Below are 19,847 nucleotides of genomic sequence, written 5' to 3'. Positions count from 1 at the left end.
ATGCTTTTATTTTGGAAATCAAAATGTTAGCTAACTCTTCTTTTCAAGAGACTCTTCTAAAAGAAGTATGACAGTTTCCCAGACAGCTGAATGGCCACTTCCAGCCACCAGGTTATCAAACATAGGGTCAGACTGGATAAGAGTTTGAAAGGTTCTGAGTTTAGGTGGGGGCTGAGGCAGAATGGAGTTTGAGCACAGTCTGAGCATGTACTTCATCCTAAGGTGATGAATGAAAAAGCTGATAATTTTTAACTGACAAAAAAGTAGGGGGAAAGGACAGAAGCATTAGAAAGAAAGGTATTTGTCATGTCTAATAGTTTTAAAAAAGAAGAAAAACTGCCTCTTCAGAAAATTGAAAGTGACAGGCTCTCAGTTTATCCTTAGTGTATGAGAAAGAGCAGTGAAGGATCAGGATCACTGTTTTTCATGGTGATTTTATTTGTTTGTTAGTTCTTGCATTCAGTTTTTTTGCTACCAAATGTGGGGCTGATGAATGGCTAGATCTACCAAGTCCTTGTCGCATTTCTAGGCTTCTTATTTCAGTATTTCTTCCAGCATTCAAGCAGTCATCATTCTTACCTGATCTTCATTCACTCTCTTTTGCTTCTCTTAGTTCTGTTCCTTACCGATGTGTTAATAGCCTGGGTAAAAATTTAAATTTTGATTCAATATTTTAATGAATATTAGTACAGTAACTTTCTTTTTAGTTTTGAAGTGTAGGCCCGCTTTAGTAGGGTATAACATCTTCACGAAAGTATGCTTATTTCTGTCACCGCAAGTGTTGACTTGCAGTGGCATTTGTAAATAGTGATTCCATCGTCTAGTAGAAAGCAAATTACAGAAGTTTTTTAATAGCAACATCTGCTTTTTGCATGTATTTTAAGTCGTTTTTTCTTCAGTAAAAGGTATTGTATGTGTCATCTGTCACACAAATCCATATAGGAAGAGCAGAAAAAGGAGGAAAATAGTATTGCATGCAATCTACAGTTTGTGCTAACCTGTGGAAGAAAACAGTGTTGTACATCTACAGTTCGTGTTGACCTTTATTATCACACTAGCTATTTAGTCTGTCTTGCGCTGATAATGATGATCCTTGTTACAGGCAGATGCAACGGAAGCCAGAAGCACCTGCGGTCACTTATGCGACATATCGAGGTTCTGCGAGGATTAGGCAGCTACTGAAGAATCAATTGGAAATGGCTGAAAAAGGAGGAGAAAGTACTGAGAACAGAAATGGTTCAATGGTCAAAGAAAATAAAGAAATCCAAACAACTGTCTCTCCAAAATCAGAACACTTAAAAGAAAATGGGGAAGATGAGGTTAAAGATCACAAGGATGATGTCATAGTAAATTCTTCTGCAGTTAAAATGGGAATGGCAAAGTCTCACAAAGCTCAGCATTGCTTGGGTAGCATTAAACATGAAATAACTGCAAAGACCAAAACTCTACCTATTGAGTCGTCTCATGAGAGAGACTTAAAACATACACCTATGATAGCTGCAACAATAGTTAAAAGGACATATTCACTAGATTCATTACTGTCATCTAGCAGTAGAAACAATGAGATCCTAACCAATTCTACTTCGCTTAATGTAAGTTCTGCGAGAGATTTGGATAGAAAAGAAGCTGGACTGCTGGGAGAAGCAGAAGCTCAGTTTCAGGCAGAGAAAAGTGCCACTTCTAAGTCTGATGAAGAAAATCATTGTAGTAAAGCAGCTAATAAGGAGTCCACAAAAGAAATGCAGGATGATTGCTTACATTCACGCAAATCAAAATATAAGACAGTTAATGAAGAACTACAGGTGAGTAAGGGAGAATATTGCTGCAATCATCAAATGGATAGTCACTCGGAGAGAACATTGGATGTCCAGATGCATCATTCCAGTAGCGCTACATTTCAGCAACAAGCAGATCAGCGTACAGTTGGTGCAAGTGACGATAGTGATCCAAGACAAAGTGATACACAGAAAACTGTGGCTGCTGTGGAAAGAGAGCAAAATTCACAGAAATGTATTGCTACTGCACTTTTACCTTCTAATGAACAAATACCCGCTTCGCTAAGTGCAGAGTCCGGGGGGGAAAAATGCATAGCCTCAGGTAATCTAACTGCTTCTGTGTCATCTATTGAAAGCAATGAAGATACAGTCGTGGGCAGGGGGACTTGTAATGAAGAACTGTGTGAGTTAGGGAAAATAACGCATGTACAAAATGATCACCAGTTGATCCCTGTGGAGAATTCTAAGTATACTGCCATGCTGCAGACTGGTTTACCTTGTCTAGAAACTGAGGGTGTGGAAACAATGAAGGTTTTACCTGAGGCTGCAGAGGCTGCAGTGGAAAGCCTTGCCAATGTATCGTCATACATACACGGGTGTGAGAGTGCGAAATCTAACTTTGATGAGCTGACAGCACCTCTCTCTCTTTCTTCTGAGTCGTCTTTTGAAACTGGAGGCTGTTGTTCAACTTCTCTTCATCCTAGTTGCAAGACCAAAAATAAAACTATAGGGAGAAGAGAAGTCAGTTTAGAAGATGTGAGAGAGACTGTTTCTTGTCCTGATCTTGACTGTGAGAAGAACAAATCCTTTGAGCCTGTAGAGATGAGCGTCTTGGAAAGCCCAGTTCCTGTCCACAACTGTGGTCCTGTTTCCATTGAAACTGTTCAAGACATTGCTGCCAAAGCATTATTTACACTCACAGAAGATAACACAGCAAAGCCTGCACCTTGCCCTTCAGTCAGCATTGACAGGACGAACAATAATACTCTTGCTGCTTCTAAAATCGACAAGACTGGTATGACTGAGGTTGCTCAGGTTCCTTCTAAGTGTAAGGATTGTGTCTCTGAACTTTACTCTAGTATTTCTAAGTCGCAAGAAAGCATTCGGGAAGTTTCTCATTCTGTCTTGAGATACGGAGAAAGACCTTCAACCAACCATTCTGCTTTTATATGTGCAAAAGATGTTGATGTAGGCATAACTTCTAAATCTGCACCTGTTTCTGAAGATAGGTGTATTAATTTTTCTTCCAAGAAGGAAAACTGTAATAACCCTAGGATATCACCCACAGTACTAGATTATTCATCTGACAGCCAAGGAAAAACACCTTTTCCTGCCACTAGCTCTGAAAATTGCCAGATTGCTGGATGGCCTGCTGCTTCTGAACAGGACAGCTCTATTTTTCCAGCTGCTGAGTTTAGGAGAATAATCCCTGAGGACAGAACAACCGAGGTGCAACCTTGCTCAGGAGACCTGAGAACTTCATGCCTGGCTGGTTCTTTGGAACCTGAGCGAACTCCAGCTATGCTTCATCTGTCTGCTGCTGGAGTAGGTGTGAGGGATGTTTGCATCCCCAGGCCCTCTTCACCTGCTCTGGGATCCAGAGGAGCCTCCAACCTTTCCATTCCTACCTTGGAAAAGCTGGGCGTTGCTCAGGGGAAGAGTTATTCCTCCAGGCCCAGAGCTGGTGATGGGGCAGAGGAGGCCTTCTCCACTCAACAGGCTGATGGCGATGTCTTGGCAGAGGCAATGCCATCACCTGTCCATCCTTTGAAATCTTTGGAAATGGCATCAGAGTCATTCTGTACTGAGAGTGTGAGCAGAAATGCTGTGGGGCAGGTGAGTCTTGGTAGCTGTGCTTCTGCTATCTCAGAAGCTCCTTCTGTGATGGACGATCAAACAACTGCTGTATCTGCAGAGTCAAATGAGCTCCATTCTGAGGAGATATGTGAAGATAATGATGTGAAGAGACAAGAACAGGCTAAATTCCATGATGCTGCTATTTTGTTTAAAAAGGCTGAGGAAATTGTGGACTCGGTTTTACACTTGGCTATAGAAGAAATAATAGCAAAACAAGCCATTGGTGTCTGCCAGCTTTGTGGGAGCAAGGATGGTTTAATAAATACAGATATTCTAAATGATCAGAAAGCTGGAACTGGACAGCGGGAAGCAGAAGAAATCCAGTCTTCTGTGCAGTCATTAAAACATTTTAATGAGAGCAGTGGAGGAGGCTCATCTTCATTTACAGGACACAAAACAGTGGATACAAATAATCAAGATGAAAAGCTAGTATCTTCCTTCCTTGATAAAACTGACCTACATAGTGCACTAGCACTAAAAGCAAAAGAAATAATTGATGAAGTCATTTATTCAGCCAAACAAAAACTGGCATCCAATCAGTGGCAAGGCAACAAAAGCAAAAGGTCTTCTGAAAAGATTGAGCCTAAACTTACGGCAGAAACCCCAAAGATTTTAAACCTGGATATGAAGTTACCGGCCGAAACACAGGAACCAACAGAGAAGGTGGAAACTCAGCATGTAGCTGTAAACTGTGAAAAGGCAGATTGCTCAGGTCTTCCTTTACTTCCAAATAGTATGGAAGATGGCATAGATTGGTCCCAAATTGGTGAAAATATACCAAATAATGCATTTATATGTCAAACAAATGGATTTCTACCCACTGGTAGTTTCGCAAAGCCGGAATCAGATCTTATGACACCAGCCACAGAGCAATACGATAGAAAGACGTGTGAACATCTGGCTGCAGCAGAGTTGTGTGGCAAAGCTGGAGTATCAGCAACTAGTAGAAAATCTAATGGATCTTCACCTTTAATACATAGAGACACAACTGTGACTGAAGAGATGCTTCTGTCATTGCAGTCAAAAGATTCATACAATAATACAAACGTGCCAGAGCGCACATTGCTGCCAACTGTAAACGTTAATTTGTCATCTTTTATGCCTGATGAAGAGTGTACCAGCATGCACAGTGAATCCAAAAACAAAAGCAGTCCTTGGGGTTCTCTGGAAGGCAGTGCAGAGGGCAGTCCACATGATCACTGGGGAAGAGGGGCTGCAGAAGAAGTACCTGCAGAAGTACAAGCAGCCTTAGAAGATTCAAAGGCAATGGAGAGTGAAGAAGAACTAGCAGAAGGGGCAAGTGAGATAGCAGAGGTTAATGATGGATTAAAAACACAGTTCACTGTACCTGAATTGTCTGTGATGGTAGAGGACAGCGAAGGGAAAAACTACTTCAATGCCATTTTTGCCCAAAATAATGAGAATCCAAAGCAGGTACAAATAAAGGATCAAGATGTGAAGAGAAACGATCAGCACAAAGAAAATGATCTGGACTGTAGCAATAATGTGAAGGAATCGACGGATCTTACGGCCTTTTCTCCACTAATTGAACAGTGGGAAAACAGTTCTTTTACTATCATTTATGAAAGTGCCCTTCAAACTGAGAACAAGTCTGTCTCAACTGATGATATGCAAACTGGTTCACTTTCTTCTTCTATTCTGCCTTTGGATAATATAGGTCATCTAATGGGTGAAAGAGCGAAGAATAAATGTGAGCCAGCCTGTCTTTATGGGAAGGATAACAAGTTGAATGAAGCAACAGATAGCCATAGCTCGGGGTCATTTCTGAGTGTAGAGGCCAAGCGCTATAGAGTATATCCTTTCTCTTTGTCTCCAATATATGAAGATGACAGCTCCCAAGAAGACTTACTTTCCACAGACGTGTCGCCAGAAGGCCGTCCTAGTGGAGTACCTAAAGATAACATGGACCATGCTTCTGTGCTATCGCTTCTCCAGTCGGTTTCTGAGCGACTACAGTTTTCTACTCAGTTCAGTAAAGAGGATGAGGAGGAGGAGGGAGTGGAGGACGAGGAGGAGGAAGAATCGTCATATGAAGAAAACGTGCTTGATGTTGAGAGACAAGAAGAATGTCTTTCCACTCAGTGGAGAGGGAATTTAAAAACAACCCTTCAATCAAGTGACCAAACTAGATCTTTGTTTCGTGAACAATCACCTCTACTTTCAAAAGAACAACTTGACTCTAAGGAGCAACCAGAACTGTTTCCAGATGAGGCTTCTCCCAGTCAAACACCTTGTAAGCCAGCTTCACAGAAAGCTGATGCTGCTCTGAAGTGTCCTTCAACAAGTGTGTACTACCAGTATTTGCAATCTGCCAGCAATTGCTCCTCTGAGAAGGGGACCAGGTTTGGAAGCCTTCTCCAGGATATGTTACAGCCAAAGATTCACTGGCCTCAGGACAACACCATGCCAAAACTGGGAGAAGTGTCAGCGGTAAGATGTCATGTCAAGTGATTAGCCCAGATTCAAAATTGCTGTCTCCCTATTCCCCTTCCTCCCTTTTTAAGGTTAATTCTTTATCATAAACAAAATTATTTCAGCTGTTTAAGATCATAGTTTAAAAAAAGAATCTGATAAAATAATTTTAAAACCATAGTATTCTTGGTTCAGCACACAGATAAAAGTGACTTGATTGTAAAACAGAAGATGTGAATAGAAAATACAGTAGGAAAATATGCATAAAAGTGAGTCTGTATAACAGCAAAATGGGGACTTGTCCATGTTAAGAACATTTCAACCTGAAGATGATGAAATTGCCTTTTGTATGAAAATTGTTCTTTCATTTCTTGCACTTCTGAGATTAGTCGGGCTGTAGTGTGCCAAAAATATAAATATCTGCTTACTGGGCTATTTGATTGTTCCATCACAGAGTATTCTACAAGTTGTAGGTCAGTTAGCAAGAAAGTAATATAGCTGCTTCCATAGATTAGCATTTCTTTTTTTAGTTTATTTAAAGCAATGACAGATGAGGGTATAGAAACTGTTCTTCCCATATTTAGAAATTAAAAAGACTGCATAGACTAAATGCGTTACTGAAGAATAAAGTCCTTCCATGATGTTGGGAAGATTTCAGTCTGTATTAGAAGTCTATTTTGTTTTTACCACTGTTAAGACATGCCGTTTACTGATTGCTGGGAAAGGGTAATACATTTTCAGAAGTTACATCTTCTGTAGTAGTTGTTCCTTTCTAGCACTTGCTGCTTTCTGCTGATTGATTCTCTTAAACCATTTGCACTAACTCTGAAAAACAGTGAAACAAATCTTGATTGTTTCAGCTAGTGACGGTTGCATATGTTTATAGGAATAGTGCTTTGTGCTACTGTTGTGGATGTTAATAGTTGTTTTCCATGTACTTCTAATTGCAGAACCTCATTGACAGGGCAAGTCTCAAATACAATCCAAGACCGGGAAAGGTGAGCAGAATTTGTGTCACATAGATCAATATGATGAATGGAATAAGTTGTTATACCAAAATTTTTGAATGGTAAGCATCTGAACTTGTTATTCTAGTTTTCTGTATTTTAATGGTGCATATGCTCACATATGCTAATAATGAGATAATATTAATAAAAATCCTGCAACTAGGAATTTTATTGTATTTCTGGTAACAACTGCTGTTGTAGTTAAGTAGAGTGTTTCATAAAAGAAGAAACTGTGTAGTATATCAGTGGAGTGGGCACAAAGTGGAATAGGTTTTATTCCAAATGAAAAATAACTGTCTGCACTGCATGTTGAAATTAGCCCTCAGTTGTATGCATTGTATGTTGTTTCAGATTATTATTTATGATATTTATGGCGATAAAAGTAAACAAGAAGTTCATTCTGATGTGCTAGATACCACATCCTGGATCTTTCCCATTGGAGCATTACTTAGGATAATTAGAGGATGGTAAGCAATCCAGGTCATATTTAAATAGAGTCTTTCCAAAAGACTGTGTATATGTTTCTCATGTATTTTCGTTTATTTTATTTATGACATAAGTCTGATCTGCAAGAGTGTCTCTTTCTTTCTTTATAATTAGACTGGTACAATGAAAAAAACATGAAACAAGGCTTCAAATGCTGCAGTACAAAACCAAAATATATTGTTTCTCCTGGGAGCTAGCTTCAAACTGAAAGTTCTAATAGAACCACAAGTAAGTTTAGACTTCTTGCCTAAAGTGCTGAGACAGTATAGCCATAATCATCACTAGAAGCACGTGTATGCCAAAGAAACACTATTTTTTTTTTTTTACAGTTCATTTTCATTAAACAGTAGGTGTTGAAAAAGGACTATAAAATAAACAATCTCAGCTGCTGTTTGTAATGTAGCATTTAGAGGAATGTGGATGCAGAAGGATATACAAGTACCTTTAAGGAAGATTTTCCAAGTGTTTCTAGGTTTGCTTTGGGAAGTCGGGGCTGAGACTATGTTAGTTGTTGCATTGGAATTTAATTGGTGGCGCTTGCAGTGAATGTTTCTGTCAGCCACAGTAACAATGCATGTCACATTTATGCAGTTTTAAGGCAGCCTTGTTTGGTTTTCCATACATTTCTTTCACACCCTAAGAAATATGGAGTGCTATTATTAGTACGTGTATGTTTTATGTCTTGCATAGTATCTGCCTGAACCAGACATGTTTTGTTGTGCCAGTTAATATATTTGTTGTGGTAAAATAATGCATTTTGCTTACATTGTGGTTTAGCTGTAGTTTTATACAGTTAATATTTTAAGTTATGTTAGGCTGCATCCTGGAGGGGAACACTTTATTTTACTTTTAAAGCACAGAAGTAGAAGCCCTGTATTTATCTAAAGTGAATGTGACTACTGAGGGACAGCATAAGAAAGGTCCAATAGCTGGCTTGATAAGAAGAGCTCATTACTGAGCTTTCCAGCAAATGTGCTGTATAAGGACAGTCTTAACCAAGAGCAACAACTGAGTTCATGATATCCTTATTACAGTTGGATTTTTTATGAGAAGCCAAAGTTCCAGGGTCGGAAATATGTACTAGAAGAAGGAGAGACTCTGCTGGATCACCTTTGGGATCTTCCAGGCATGAAACAACGTCGAAGAAACCTCACAGTTGGTTCAATCAAACATATAACAAAGGTATAGACTTTGTTAATAACATATTCATACATAAATAATTTTTGTTGGCAATAGTGGTGTATTACTAGCAATGGAGAATATGCGTTAGGTGTGGTTTTGATTTTATACAAATTTGCTATGAGTCACGTTTTTTGTCTTCAAGATATTGTCCAAGGCTTTTGCTGTGATAAATTTCCCTTTCTTCCTAAAGGTAATGACCAGATGGATTATATTTCTTTGCCACCACCTTTGTCTGATACAGTGACTCCCTTTCTTTTAGATGTTTACCTGTCCAGTTAATTGAAATTAAATGGAATCAATTAATATTTTTTGAAAAAATGTTTATCTAAGCTTAAACTAACTACTGTGCCTGTGTGGTAGTTGGGTTTCCAATCCCATTCATACAGTGCAGCCTCCAAAAAATTATTTTTGCTCCCTCTACAGCTTTGTGCCGTCTGTAGGGGTTCCACATGGACAAGTGGTACACCTACAGCATCTGGCTCTGCCTACAGCCAGAAATTTAAAAGGCATTTTGTTGAAAAGATAGGAATCAAATGCCTAAAACTAAGTACAATGCATCCATTGTTATTCAGTGAATGTGGAATATATTTACCAGATCTTGTGATTTAAGATGACTTAGTGCTCTTGTTGTTTAGCATAACATTCCAGTTATTCGCAGAGCAATGACCCTTTACTGCAAGGGAATTATTATCCATATCACAATGTGAAAGTTTTTCAGGAAAAAAAAAAAGTGGCATTTCTCTGCTCTCTGCAGGTGTAGAGGTCATTTTAAAATTTATAACTTTTTGTCATCAGTACAGGGGCATAACGTCATAACAATTAGAAATACTTTTTCATTCTCTGAAAGACTTAAATAAATAAATTCAAAAGAGGCTGGCTGAGGGCATGAAAAATGAAGTTAACATTTATTTGAGCTAAACAAATTAAAAGCATTTGACCAATGTGGAATATGAATATTGATCAATAATATGGAAGGCAGCTAAATAATTAAAGAAATACCACAGTAACATGCGGAACTGTGGTCTGAAGCTGGGTGTATCGTGGGTATCAAAGAAAAGCCGTGGATGGAAAGACCGTGGTTAGCTTCATCATGCTACATAAAAATCTTTGTAACCCAGCTAAGCAGGTTTGAGCGTTTTTCTTCTTCCAGTATGTGGTTCATTTGTGTAGAGCACAGTCAGAAGGTTTTGTTGCAGTACGCTGCTTCAGGAATCAACACTGTTTCTCCTGTAACTTAAATCTTTAGCAGGTATGGTTGGTTGGGAAGACTTCTGCTGTTAGTCCATAGGGCTGTATGGAGCCAGTGTGGGTGTGCAACTCACTAAGCTGGGTTTTGTCCTCTAAACCTTGATTCATGACATCATCCCTCCTTTTTAGGTTGTACTTCAGCTGCTGCAGAACTACTTTTAGAAGGTAGTTTGCCAAAGTGCTTACATTGGGGTTTTTTGTTTTGTTTTTTTTGTGAAAAATGTAGGCGTTAATTTTAATTGACAAATAGCTGTTTCTTTTTCAGGCAGCTTGTGTCTATGCGATCTGCAGAATTGCATGTTTTACTGTTCTCTTTTTATAGGCTGGGTAGCTCAGTGTCTTTTCTCCTGCCTAGTTTTGTCATAGTGTCTGTGTGTCCAGGCTGTCTGGCTTGTCTTGTGATTCTTCAAGTGGCTTTTTATGGTGCTTGTTTAATGGCTGCTCAGATGCCTTGAGTTAGCAGATTTGAAAATTGGCTAAATATATGAGCAGAAAATGGCTTGCCAAGAAGAGAAAAGCAGATGTTTACTAAAGAAACTGTAGGAGGTATGTTCAATATTATTTTTATTTTTTACTGGCAGATGTTAGTTTGCTGAGAGAGTCTGCCAGTAGCTTCGTGCTCTGATTTGGCTTCAAGCATCCACAAAAAGCAAAGGTTCTGTTAGCTTTGTGGTTAGCTTGTGGCTTGACTTACTGTGGATACGCATTAGATGTATCCATGTGTGTTTAATTTGAAGGAACTTTGGGGGGCTGACAGGAAGATCTCAAAGGAACAAACAGATCGTGCAACTAGTAAAACAAAGACCTGTTTGAAGTAATGAGGGGTCTGAATTCCACCGAGGCAGGTCAACATGAGCCTAAGCTAGCAAAATCTGCCTGCACATGCAGGTTCAATGCAGCTTCTGCAGCACAAGCTGTTTAGCCAAGTCAGTTCCCTGGTCTACTGCAAATGCATATATTGATCTGATGGAATTGGAGAACTTTTTCTGTTTCTAGAAGCCCAAAGAGGGTGCTAAATGCTACTTTCTCAAAAATAAGAGCTGAGAAGAGTTGTTGATGTTTCAGTTCTGGTGTAAGCTTGTAAACTACTATTTTGCAAGGTGACAAGAGATCTGAAACAGCAGTTTATTATCTCTGTCTGCAAGATGGTTAGGCAGGGAATAACTGGGTTCCTTGTGGACTCTCCTTAAGAAAAGCTCTTTGTAGTGGGAATGTTCACAGTATTACATGAAGGGCTTGTTTCTTTTGTTTGTGTGGTTTGCTAGGTGAAAAGAAGTTATTAGTTCAAGGAGGGACTACTTTGTTAGATGCCATAGGAAGACAGCCAGCAGCTTCAGATGGTCTTATTTGCTAGCTTGTATTTACAGGACAGTAATCATTAATTTCTTTAATATTATTTTATTTTACTACCAGTCTTGTTGAGTTCTGTGGTTTGGTGGTGGGGAGTGGTACAGAGCAGGAAAACTGGGAGAAAGAATTATGAACAGGTATAAAAGGCTGGAGGTCCAACAGAAAGTAAGATTTGAAATAAAAAATGCTGCAAAAGCTGACACATTCTAAGGACAAACTATGTATCAAAACTAACATGTGTCTAGACTGTATTAAAAAGCAATCATGTGAATACCAGAACTAATTGGGCCTAGTTTTCAATAGACTCTTCTGTCATCATTGTTTTGACATTTAGCTTAAGAAGCCAGACCTTAGTCATTCTTTGTCCTGTTGTTGTCATAAAAGACTACCTCATTTAAATAGGCTATTTTGATCAATTCAGTCACCACAGCTTACAGCTCCAAGGAGAAGACCTAGGAGTGCTGGAATTATCTAGCCCTGCTGGTGCTATTAGGGCTGTAACCCTGGATCTGGAAGAACGGTAAACAGACAAGACCACCTAGAGAGGATGGAAGGCTCTGAGTGTCTCACTTATGGTGGAGCTCTTGATTGGACTAGAAAAAAAAGAGATGCCACCGAAGAGTAATATTTAATGCTAAGGTCTTGAGGGTCATTTTAACTCTCTTCAGGAGAAGCCTTAAGTTAGTTTTCCCAAAAACAGGGTTCTGTCACCTGGTGTGCAAAAAAAGAGGCAAATTGTAGCACACAGAGACAAGATATTGTTTATTACAGAGTTGCACAAGTCTGGATGCCTGTATAAAGCCAGCACGCCAGCAAGAAGTGTAACAGCCATTATATGCAAAATCTTATCACTACGTTCATGAAAGAGCCTATTGATTAGGTGTTAGCATATTGGTTACATACTCATTTTAGCGTGTGATGGGCAGTGTTCAGCTAAAGGATACTATATCCAACAGCCTCGAGATATGTGTTAAAACTAATTGTACAGGCTTCAAAATGTCTGAAGCTGCAAGGTCAGTAGTCTCTGTAGTTTCTGATGTGGTGTTTTGCAAGTCACTCTCATCTTTGTTAGAGGAGCAGAGTGACCAAAACTGAGAGGATTTACATATCTTTAGGGTGCGATTGATTCTTTTAAGTGATAATGACTGCAGCCTTTCTGCTGAGGGGCCTGTTGCTGTTTTTGAAGTGTCTGTTCTCTGCCAGCTAGTGCAAGTATGTGTTTTTGTAAACATCTCCACTCCTAAAAGATGGTGAGGGAAGCACAGGTGTTCCAGGGTGGCGGTGTGGAGGTAGGAGGAGATCACAGAATAGTGGAAGTGGGATGCCTGGAGACTGTGACCTGCCTAAGCATTTGCTCGTTGTGTGTTACCACTGGAAATGAACACAACTATCTAATCTGTGTGTGGTGCTTTTTATTCTATTTTTGTCTGGTGTCTCAGTAGGATAATGAATACAGCCTGAGTTTTGGCTGCTTGTGATGGGGGTGGAGGGCTGGGGGAGTATTGGGAGGAAACTTTGGTTTGTATTTGGTCTGAAACACTGTGGTAATAGTTTTGCATGTGGGTATCTTACTTGAAAATCTTGACGCCTTGCAAATGAAAGGGCTTTGAACTGAAGAGTCTAGTTCTCAACCCGAGTGCTATGATATTTGTGTCACTTTGATTTCATTTCTAAAGCAGATGGCTTTATTAGGAATATTTAAGAAGCCTCTGAAAGTAATGATGCCTATTAAATATGCTCAGGCAATACAAACATGCTAGGGCAAATATTTACCAAGCTAAAGTTTACATGCTTAAATTGCATAAATAAATCACCTAGTACTTGAGTGTACATCTGCAAATAAATAGTGTTCATCTCATACAGCAGTACTAAATTTTACCATTTTCTGCAATCTGTAAATTAATATATGTAAATTGAACTCAATATTTAAGACAAAATATATATTCGTGATTTTAAAACATAGTGTACTTCTTGCTTGAACATGTTATTGCCTTTAAAAATAGATACTTGAATTGCTTTTGATGAGGACCTCAGTTTACTCTGGAACACTTCATGAAAGGATTTTGTGGACTTAATCTAGTACCCACAAAAATGCCATTACAGTGAGGTTTTTTTAATGACTGTCAAAATCTGGCTGGAGAGAGATAGTGATAAATGGGAGAGATTCTTGTATGAGTACTGTGCTTTACCTACCCTTTGGAGAATTGCTACATTCTTCACCTCTTGAGGTGGAGCCTGCTTTGTGAACTTCAGAGTCAGGAAAGCAAACTTGAAAAGAAAATATAGACTGGCTTTTTCTAATCTTCAAATGAAGAAAAAATACCTCCTGCTAAATTAAAATAAAACATACTCTGTCTCATATTCTGTCTGAGCCTGCAGGCAAAGATACTTTATTTTGCTGCTTGTCTAGTCTTGTAGGTAGGTACTTTGCTTCAGAATTTATCTGAAGCCATTAAGAGTCTAGCATCATTATTTGTCAAATTCTTATAAGTGCATCTTCTGATGTTTACGTATCAAGCTTTATTGTTGGATTCACAGATTTCAGCCGTTTCAGGTATTGTTAGAAATATAAACTAAACTCAAATATTTCTTAACTGTGATTTGGTAAGGTTCATATGCACATGAAAACTGTGAGGAGATGTTCTTTAAAATCATCTAGCAATAATACCCTTAGAGTTGAGGAATTGTGTTACTTAACATTTTGCCATGAATTAGCGTTGTACCAGAAAGTCTTTTTACCCAGTCTTTCTGGTTTTGCTCATCTGAAAATAAAAATTCTGGTATTGTAGTTTTTATTGTGAAAACACAGCATGCATTGTTTGCAAGGTACAATACAGAGGAAACATGATTGTGCATGAGGGAGAGCTGCCAAAACAGTATACTGTGTTGCGTCAGGTCTTGGAGGAAAGTGAAATAATACCCTGGAGTCCATCTATTATAATTGCCACATTTATTGCTGACAGTTAAATAACTTCTGAAAGAACTTTGCTAACCAAGAAGAGGTGTGTTTCTAGGTGGCATGCTACTCCACCGTTTGAAAGCTCCATGCAACACCTCTGTGAAAAAGGAGAGCGTGCAGGTGTTGTCATGAGACGGGGCGCTGGAACTTCGAGAGCTTTTGTGCCCCTTTGCTGTCTTGCTCTGCAGGCTCTTGTCTTTTGCCTTTTGGGTCTGGGAGAAGCCATGGGCCATGTGGGATCTCTCATGATGTGGCCCTGCCGGAGTCCTCAACAAATCAGTAACCAGGAGGTTCTCTGAGGGCACCCTCAGGGACAGCTTCTCATCCCTTTTTAGCACACATGCAAGGGGCATCTTCCTCCAGCCACATTTAGGAGTTTCAGGGTCTCTTAATGCTGTCCACGCCCTTTGACCTAACACAAATAGGCCCATGGGTCAGGAGGATAAGGAGAAGGGTGCTGTGAAGATGTCACTGAGACCTGAAGGTTTCCAACCACAGCTGGGCAAACTGTAAGCACATGAGCTGCCTTTCACTGTAACAGGAAGGCACTGTAACAGAAGATCCTCACTGATTCATGATGTGTGTGAATGCTGGGGTAGAAAGTGTTTGCAATGCATTTTATATAAATATTATGAGTGCAGGTCAATAAAATCTCTGCAAATTCTAGAGAAGATCTTGTGTTCAACAAGTTGTTCTCCAGCATAGTGTCTGTCTATCAGTAGAAGACTTTCAGTAAGGTAACAGAGGTTGCTCAGTAGGAAAAGGAAAATTGCTAAAGTATCTACTTTGCAAAACAAATATTTTTCTGCTACTGTTCTTTGTCTAAAATGCTGTAGATTTGTTTAGCGTGACAGAAGATTGAACTCTTGGCTGTACAGAATGCAGTACAGAACCTAATTATGACTTAGGGAGGAAGGTGGGAATGCAGTAGACATTTCTAGAAAGTTTTAGTTTTGCATGCATCATATGTATCTATATGTGTGCTATGGAAGAACTGTCTTTAAAAAAAAAAGTTAGCAGTATTATATGCGTGGTTTGTCTATCTGTCAGATCCTGTACTTGGAGAGTATTTAAACTGAGCTTTTTGAAAGTGGCCCAACAGTCGTAAATGCATAGTTCATTTTGAAAGTTAGCGGGAGCTGGAAATTTACTTCGCTTAGCTTTTCTAAAAATTCCAGTCTTCATTAAAACAACAACAACAACAACAAAAACCACAACAAAACAAAACAAAAAAATCCTTCCATCATTTGAAGCCTGGAGTTAGGTTTGAAGGGTGAGAAGATGGGGGGTGTGGGGGAGTGGGGAGCAAAAACAAACAAACAAAAAAACCCCCCACCATTTACTGGTCATTCCCCCACTGTGATGGGGCCAACTCTGCAAGTGTGGATAAGCCTGACCCTTTGATTTGTTTCTGCAGGACTGTGGCATTCCAGAGGTAGAGTTCTGCCTGGCAGCTGGCAGTACAGAGGCACTTCCGATCTGCATACAGAGTGCAGTTGCCAATTTAGAAGAACTGGATGTTGAGAAAAACCCTTATATAAGAGTCAAATCGGGAGTGTGAGTACTGGACCTTTTTAATAGCAATTTGCCAGCAGTGAGGAGGAGGAACGTTATGGGATGAAAGTCAGTCAGCAACAGGAACAATATTTGGGAAGTTTTGCTGTAAATCATACATACAAAACATACACTAGATATTCCCAACTGTATACTTCAGCATAGTGCTATATGGGTGCTAGTAGTGGAACCAAATTTTTGAAGGCATTTTTCCTCTAGTTGCTGGTAGAAGTCTTCTGTAATTCTGTCTTTGAGTAGCTTTATAAATAGAAGAAGCAGTTCAGCTATAATTAGCTTTTAGTTCATTGGATAATAGATACTGTCTCCCTAGTCACCCACCCTACTATAACACTATGGCTGAATACCAGAAAATGAATATTACATCATCCAAGCATTTCTCAAGCTACAGCCATATCCTGATTTCATGGAGAGGTGATGCAATATGATACAGGGCCTTTGGTAGCCCAGCATTTCCTGCATTGAGCACAATAGTCTGTTTCCTGGGTAAATGACCCACACTTCACAATTCCTGAAGTCTGACAGTTCTGTGCCTCTTCTTGTAAATCATTGCAGAATGACATCAGCTATTCTGTTCCAAGTCTTGAGCATGCCTTTCCATGTGAGTCAAGCATTCCTTCCCACAATCTCATGATTTGTCTATCAAGCCTGAGGTGGTGAAGGAATTATAAACAGAGTCTTGTCTTAGTTTGGATAGAACTTAGTATAGCTTTTAACTGCTTACAGTGTGTGTGTACTTTTAAGAAAATTTTCCATATGGCTCAATGACTCTTCCTCCATTCCTTATTTGGTATACTAACCGTGTGTCCAGCTCCCACATTCAGCTTTCTTCCTGATTTTAAAAAAGTCTGAAGGAGTCTCAGCATTTTTAATCTTCGTGTTAAAATTACGATAGCCTGCTTTCCAAAGGAGTGTTGTAAATCATTGTATTCTAATAACTTCCACTGAAAAAATGAAGTGGGATTGATGTTAGAAACATTTAGTTCCTATGGTGACAATGCTAGGTAAAATTTGATGCAAATGTCTTGTCTTCAGTACTGACATTGGTTTTGTAGACTCAGTGTAACAAACTGGTTTCTTAAAGTAAGTGAAGAAATCATTAATTTTATTCTCTTTCATTTATGTTTAGCTTGAATTGAGAAAAAGTATCTGAGATCTTCTTAGCATTGATGTTGCCAGTGTGTTTAAATATAGCTCTGTTTTGATCTGCTGGCAGTATCTAAAACACATTGTTTAGCTCTTACAAGTACAAAAAGGAAAATAATTTTAATAAGATATTCATATTTGTAATCTGTCTAATGAGATTAATAAGTCCTTTGTCCTTACTGTTATAGATGGCTTGCTTATTCAGACCTTAATTACAAGGGAGAGATGAAGGTTTTGGAAGAAGGCGATTCACCATCTGAAATTCCTTCAGCAGATGTAAAATCTCTGCGTCCCTTAAAAATGGTGAGGACTTCACAATTCCCTCATAAGTTGTGTGCCTTCCTTTTCCTATTGTTGCTCCCACAAAGGTTTTGGTCTAAATATAAATTAGGTTCTAACGTCCTTTCAGGGTTAATCTTTGTACATGTAATGCTCATCTCACGCCACAGTGTATTTGCAGTGCTGTAATGGCACGGTGGTTGCTGTGGCTTGCTGGGCTTCTGCATCTGCCCAAGTAAGACCACGTAGTCAGAGGGAGCACAGAGGGATTCACTAGAACATCTTCCTGGGAAACTGCTGTTATTGAGTGGAGATCAAATAAGACAGAACTGAAAGGCTCTTAATTGTATTGCAGCCAACACAAATTCATTAACTTAAAAAGCTCTTCAGAAGTTGTTTATTTTCTTTTTTAATGCTACAGCTAGAGTCTACTGGGGGTGGAAGACCAAGTGAGGAGTTCATTACTCAGTTGTATTCCTGTGACCACACATCACACAGAAGTCTTGGGAGGTGCAGCTAGTTCTTGTTTTGATAGACAGCATGTAGATCTAAATATGAAAGAGATGTGGAAGGGTGTAACATGTAATTCTACTGTGTATACATAGCAAGCCTATGGAAAGAGAGTTTAAAAGATACAAAGGAGTAAGACCTAACAGCTGCCATTTTAGTCACTTATGGGAAGCAGGTGTCTTATTCCCTCACAGAGCATCATTCACTGGCACTTCCAGAGAAAATGCATTTACTGTATTTGCTCTTTGACCATAGACATTAATAGGTCAGCCTATATTTTTTTCTCTCTTTTGGTGTTTATAGTTTCTTAGTGTTCCACCATTTGTGCTTAAGAAACTTGAAATATATACAGCAAAATTTTAAGTCAATTCTTAAAATTGGTCAGTATAAATGAGTTTAAAAACACATAGTAAATATTTGCTTTAGATCGCTGATAGACAAGGAATATTTTTTTAGTTGATTGCACCCCTACTGGCTTGGCAACACACTGATTTGTTTGTAGGTCAGGTTTATAGTGTCTCTGGCCTTTATGAATTAGCAGAGTATTTAAACTAGGGTTTGATTTGGCTAGTGTTGAAAATGGTAGATATAATTACAAAGACTTCACACTCTGGTAGTCCTATAAAATACGTGTCAAAGCATAACTTTTAAGTTTTGTATATAAATAGATATAAAACCTTTTTTGTTCCTCATCTTTTTTTAGGGTGGACTAAAGGTACAAATGCCAATGGATGTCAAGGTAAGCACTGAGGACATTGAGAATAAAATGTGAACACATTGGAAATATAAAACCTTTATTTAAGCGGTTTTATTTTTGTTGGGTATGTGGTTTAAGTATTTAGTGTTTGCTGCTGAAGAAAAATTCAGTAATGCTCTTCCATGAGATGTAAAAGTAGTAGTAGCTTGTGTTTTATGTATTAGGAGAACGTGAATTTGCTATAGAAGAATTGTAAAGCTTTTACAAAATAGAATGTATTTACCTGATAGACACATCAGTCACTGTAATGGAAAGGCATCAGGAGAGATTTTCCCATTTAACGTACCAAGTTTGAAAAAAAGGTATGGGGGAGGAAAGGGGCAGGAATAAGACCCTTCCTTCCTGCACCCAATCCCAATATGAGTGAGACCATGGCCCTTCTCTGATTTGAAGAGCAGAAAGCTAATCCAGAGTTACCGCTCCTTTTCTCTCCTTTTTCTAGTTATCCACAAAAATGCTAATGCTTTACCTAACATTTAATTATACAAGTACTTGCAAGACTCAGGTGTTTTTCTAATAAATATAGCAATGAATATTAATAGCTGATCTGTGTGATACAGCAGCTGAGAAACCTCAAGGGAGTGTTAGCTGCAGTCACTGAAATAACTTCAGCCAAGTACAGAGAAAGACCTCTTGTCTACTTTTGAAGGATTAAGCTCAGTGTGTCTAGCTGTGACCAGGTAGGATTCACTGCAGGCTAATATACACTGCCCAGGCACAGGATTACAGGATAAATCACGGTCACATAGCTACAGAGTGCATTTGTGTAAGTAGAATTGTATGAATAAGTATCCTCCTGTAGAAATGTCTGCAAATATCCTGACAGGCCTATCTAAATTTAGATAGAGTCTCTTCAGTTTCTGGGGCACTTAGGAATCAGAAGGGCTGAGGAACGCAATGCTGTATTTTTTTTCATAGTGCCGGCTTGTTGGAGGAGGAAGAAAGCTGTCTTCCACATGCCGTAGCAGTACATACACCCAAACTTCAAATTACTGTTCAGGGCATACTCAAGGCATTGTTCAACATCATGTTTTCTAGATAGTAATATATGAGAAAACACACTTCAGGGGATGGTCCAAAGAGTTTTCAGAAAACATCACTTCTGTTCCAGCCCTATTTGGTAGTGAAGAGGAGTTTCAGGAAATTGGATCAATACGTGTAATTGGTGGAGTGTAAGTATATTTCACTTCTATATTTATTTACTTTAAAATAGGAAATCATAACTAAATGCTAAGAAGTGCTAACTAAGCGGTGATTAGAATCTCTCACTGGTAAAATATTTTGAA

General features: G+C 38.9%; 1 protein-coding gene across 1 annotated transcript in view; it reads left to right on the top strand.

Moving 5' to 3' along the window:
- The window catches only part of CRYBG3 (crystallin beta-gamma domain containing 3), a 96,080-nt gene that overhangs the window by 41,076 nt on the left and 35,157 nt on the right, over positions 1-19,847 (top strand). The window contains exons 5-12 of the mRNA XM_065638848.1: positions 1,103-6,083; positions 7,016-7,063; positions 7,424-7,539; positions 8,593-8,740; positions 15,715-15,854; positions 17,204-17,318; positions 18,508-18,543; positions 19,600-19,733. Coding sequence (XP_065494920.1) covers positions 1,103-6,083; positions 7,016-7,063; positions 7,424-7,539; positions 8,593-8,740; positions 15,715-15,854; positions 17,204-17,318; positions 18,508-18,543; positions 19,600-19,733 — 5,718 coding nt within the window. The remainder of the gene's footprint in view (positions 1-1,102; positions 6,084-7,015; positions 7,064-7,423; positions 7,540-8,592; positions 8,741-15,714; positions 15,855-17,203; positions 17,319-18,507; positions 18,544-19,599; positions 19,734-19,847) is intronic.

The sequence above is a fragment of the Caloenas nicobarica genome, chromosome 1 (genome assembly GCF_036013445.1).
Source record: "Caloenas nicobarica isolate bCalNic1 chromosome 1, bCalNic1.hap1, whole genome shotgun sequence".
NCBI classification, from domain to species: Eukaryota; Metazoa; Chordata; class Aves; order Columbiformes; family Columbidae; genus Caloenas; species Caloenas nicobarica.
Note: the sequence above shows the minus strand (reverse complement) of the source record. Positions and strands in the feature narration are given on the sequence as shown.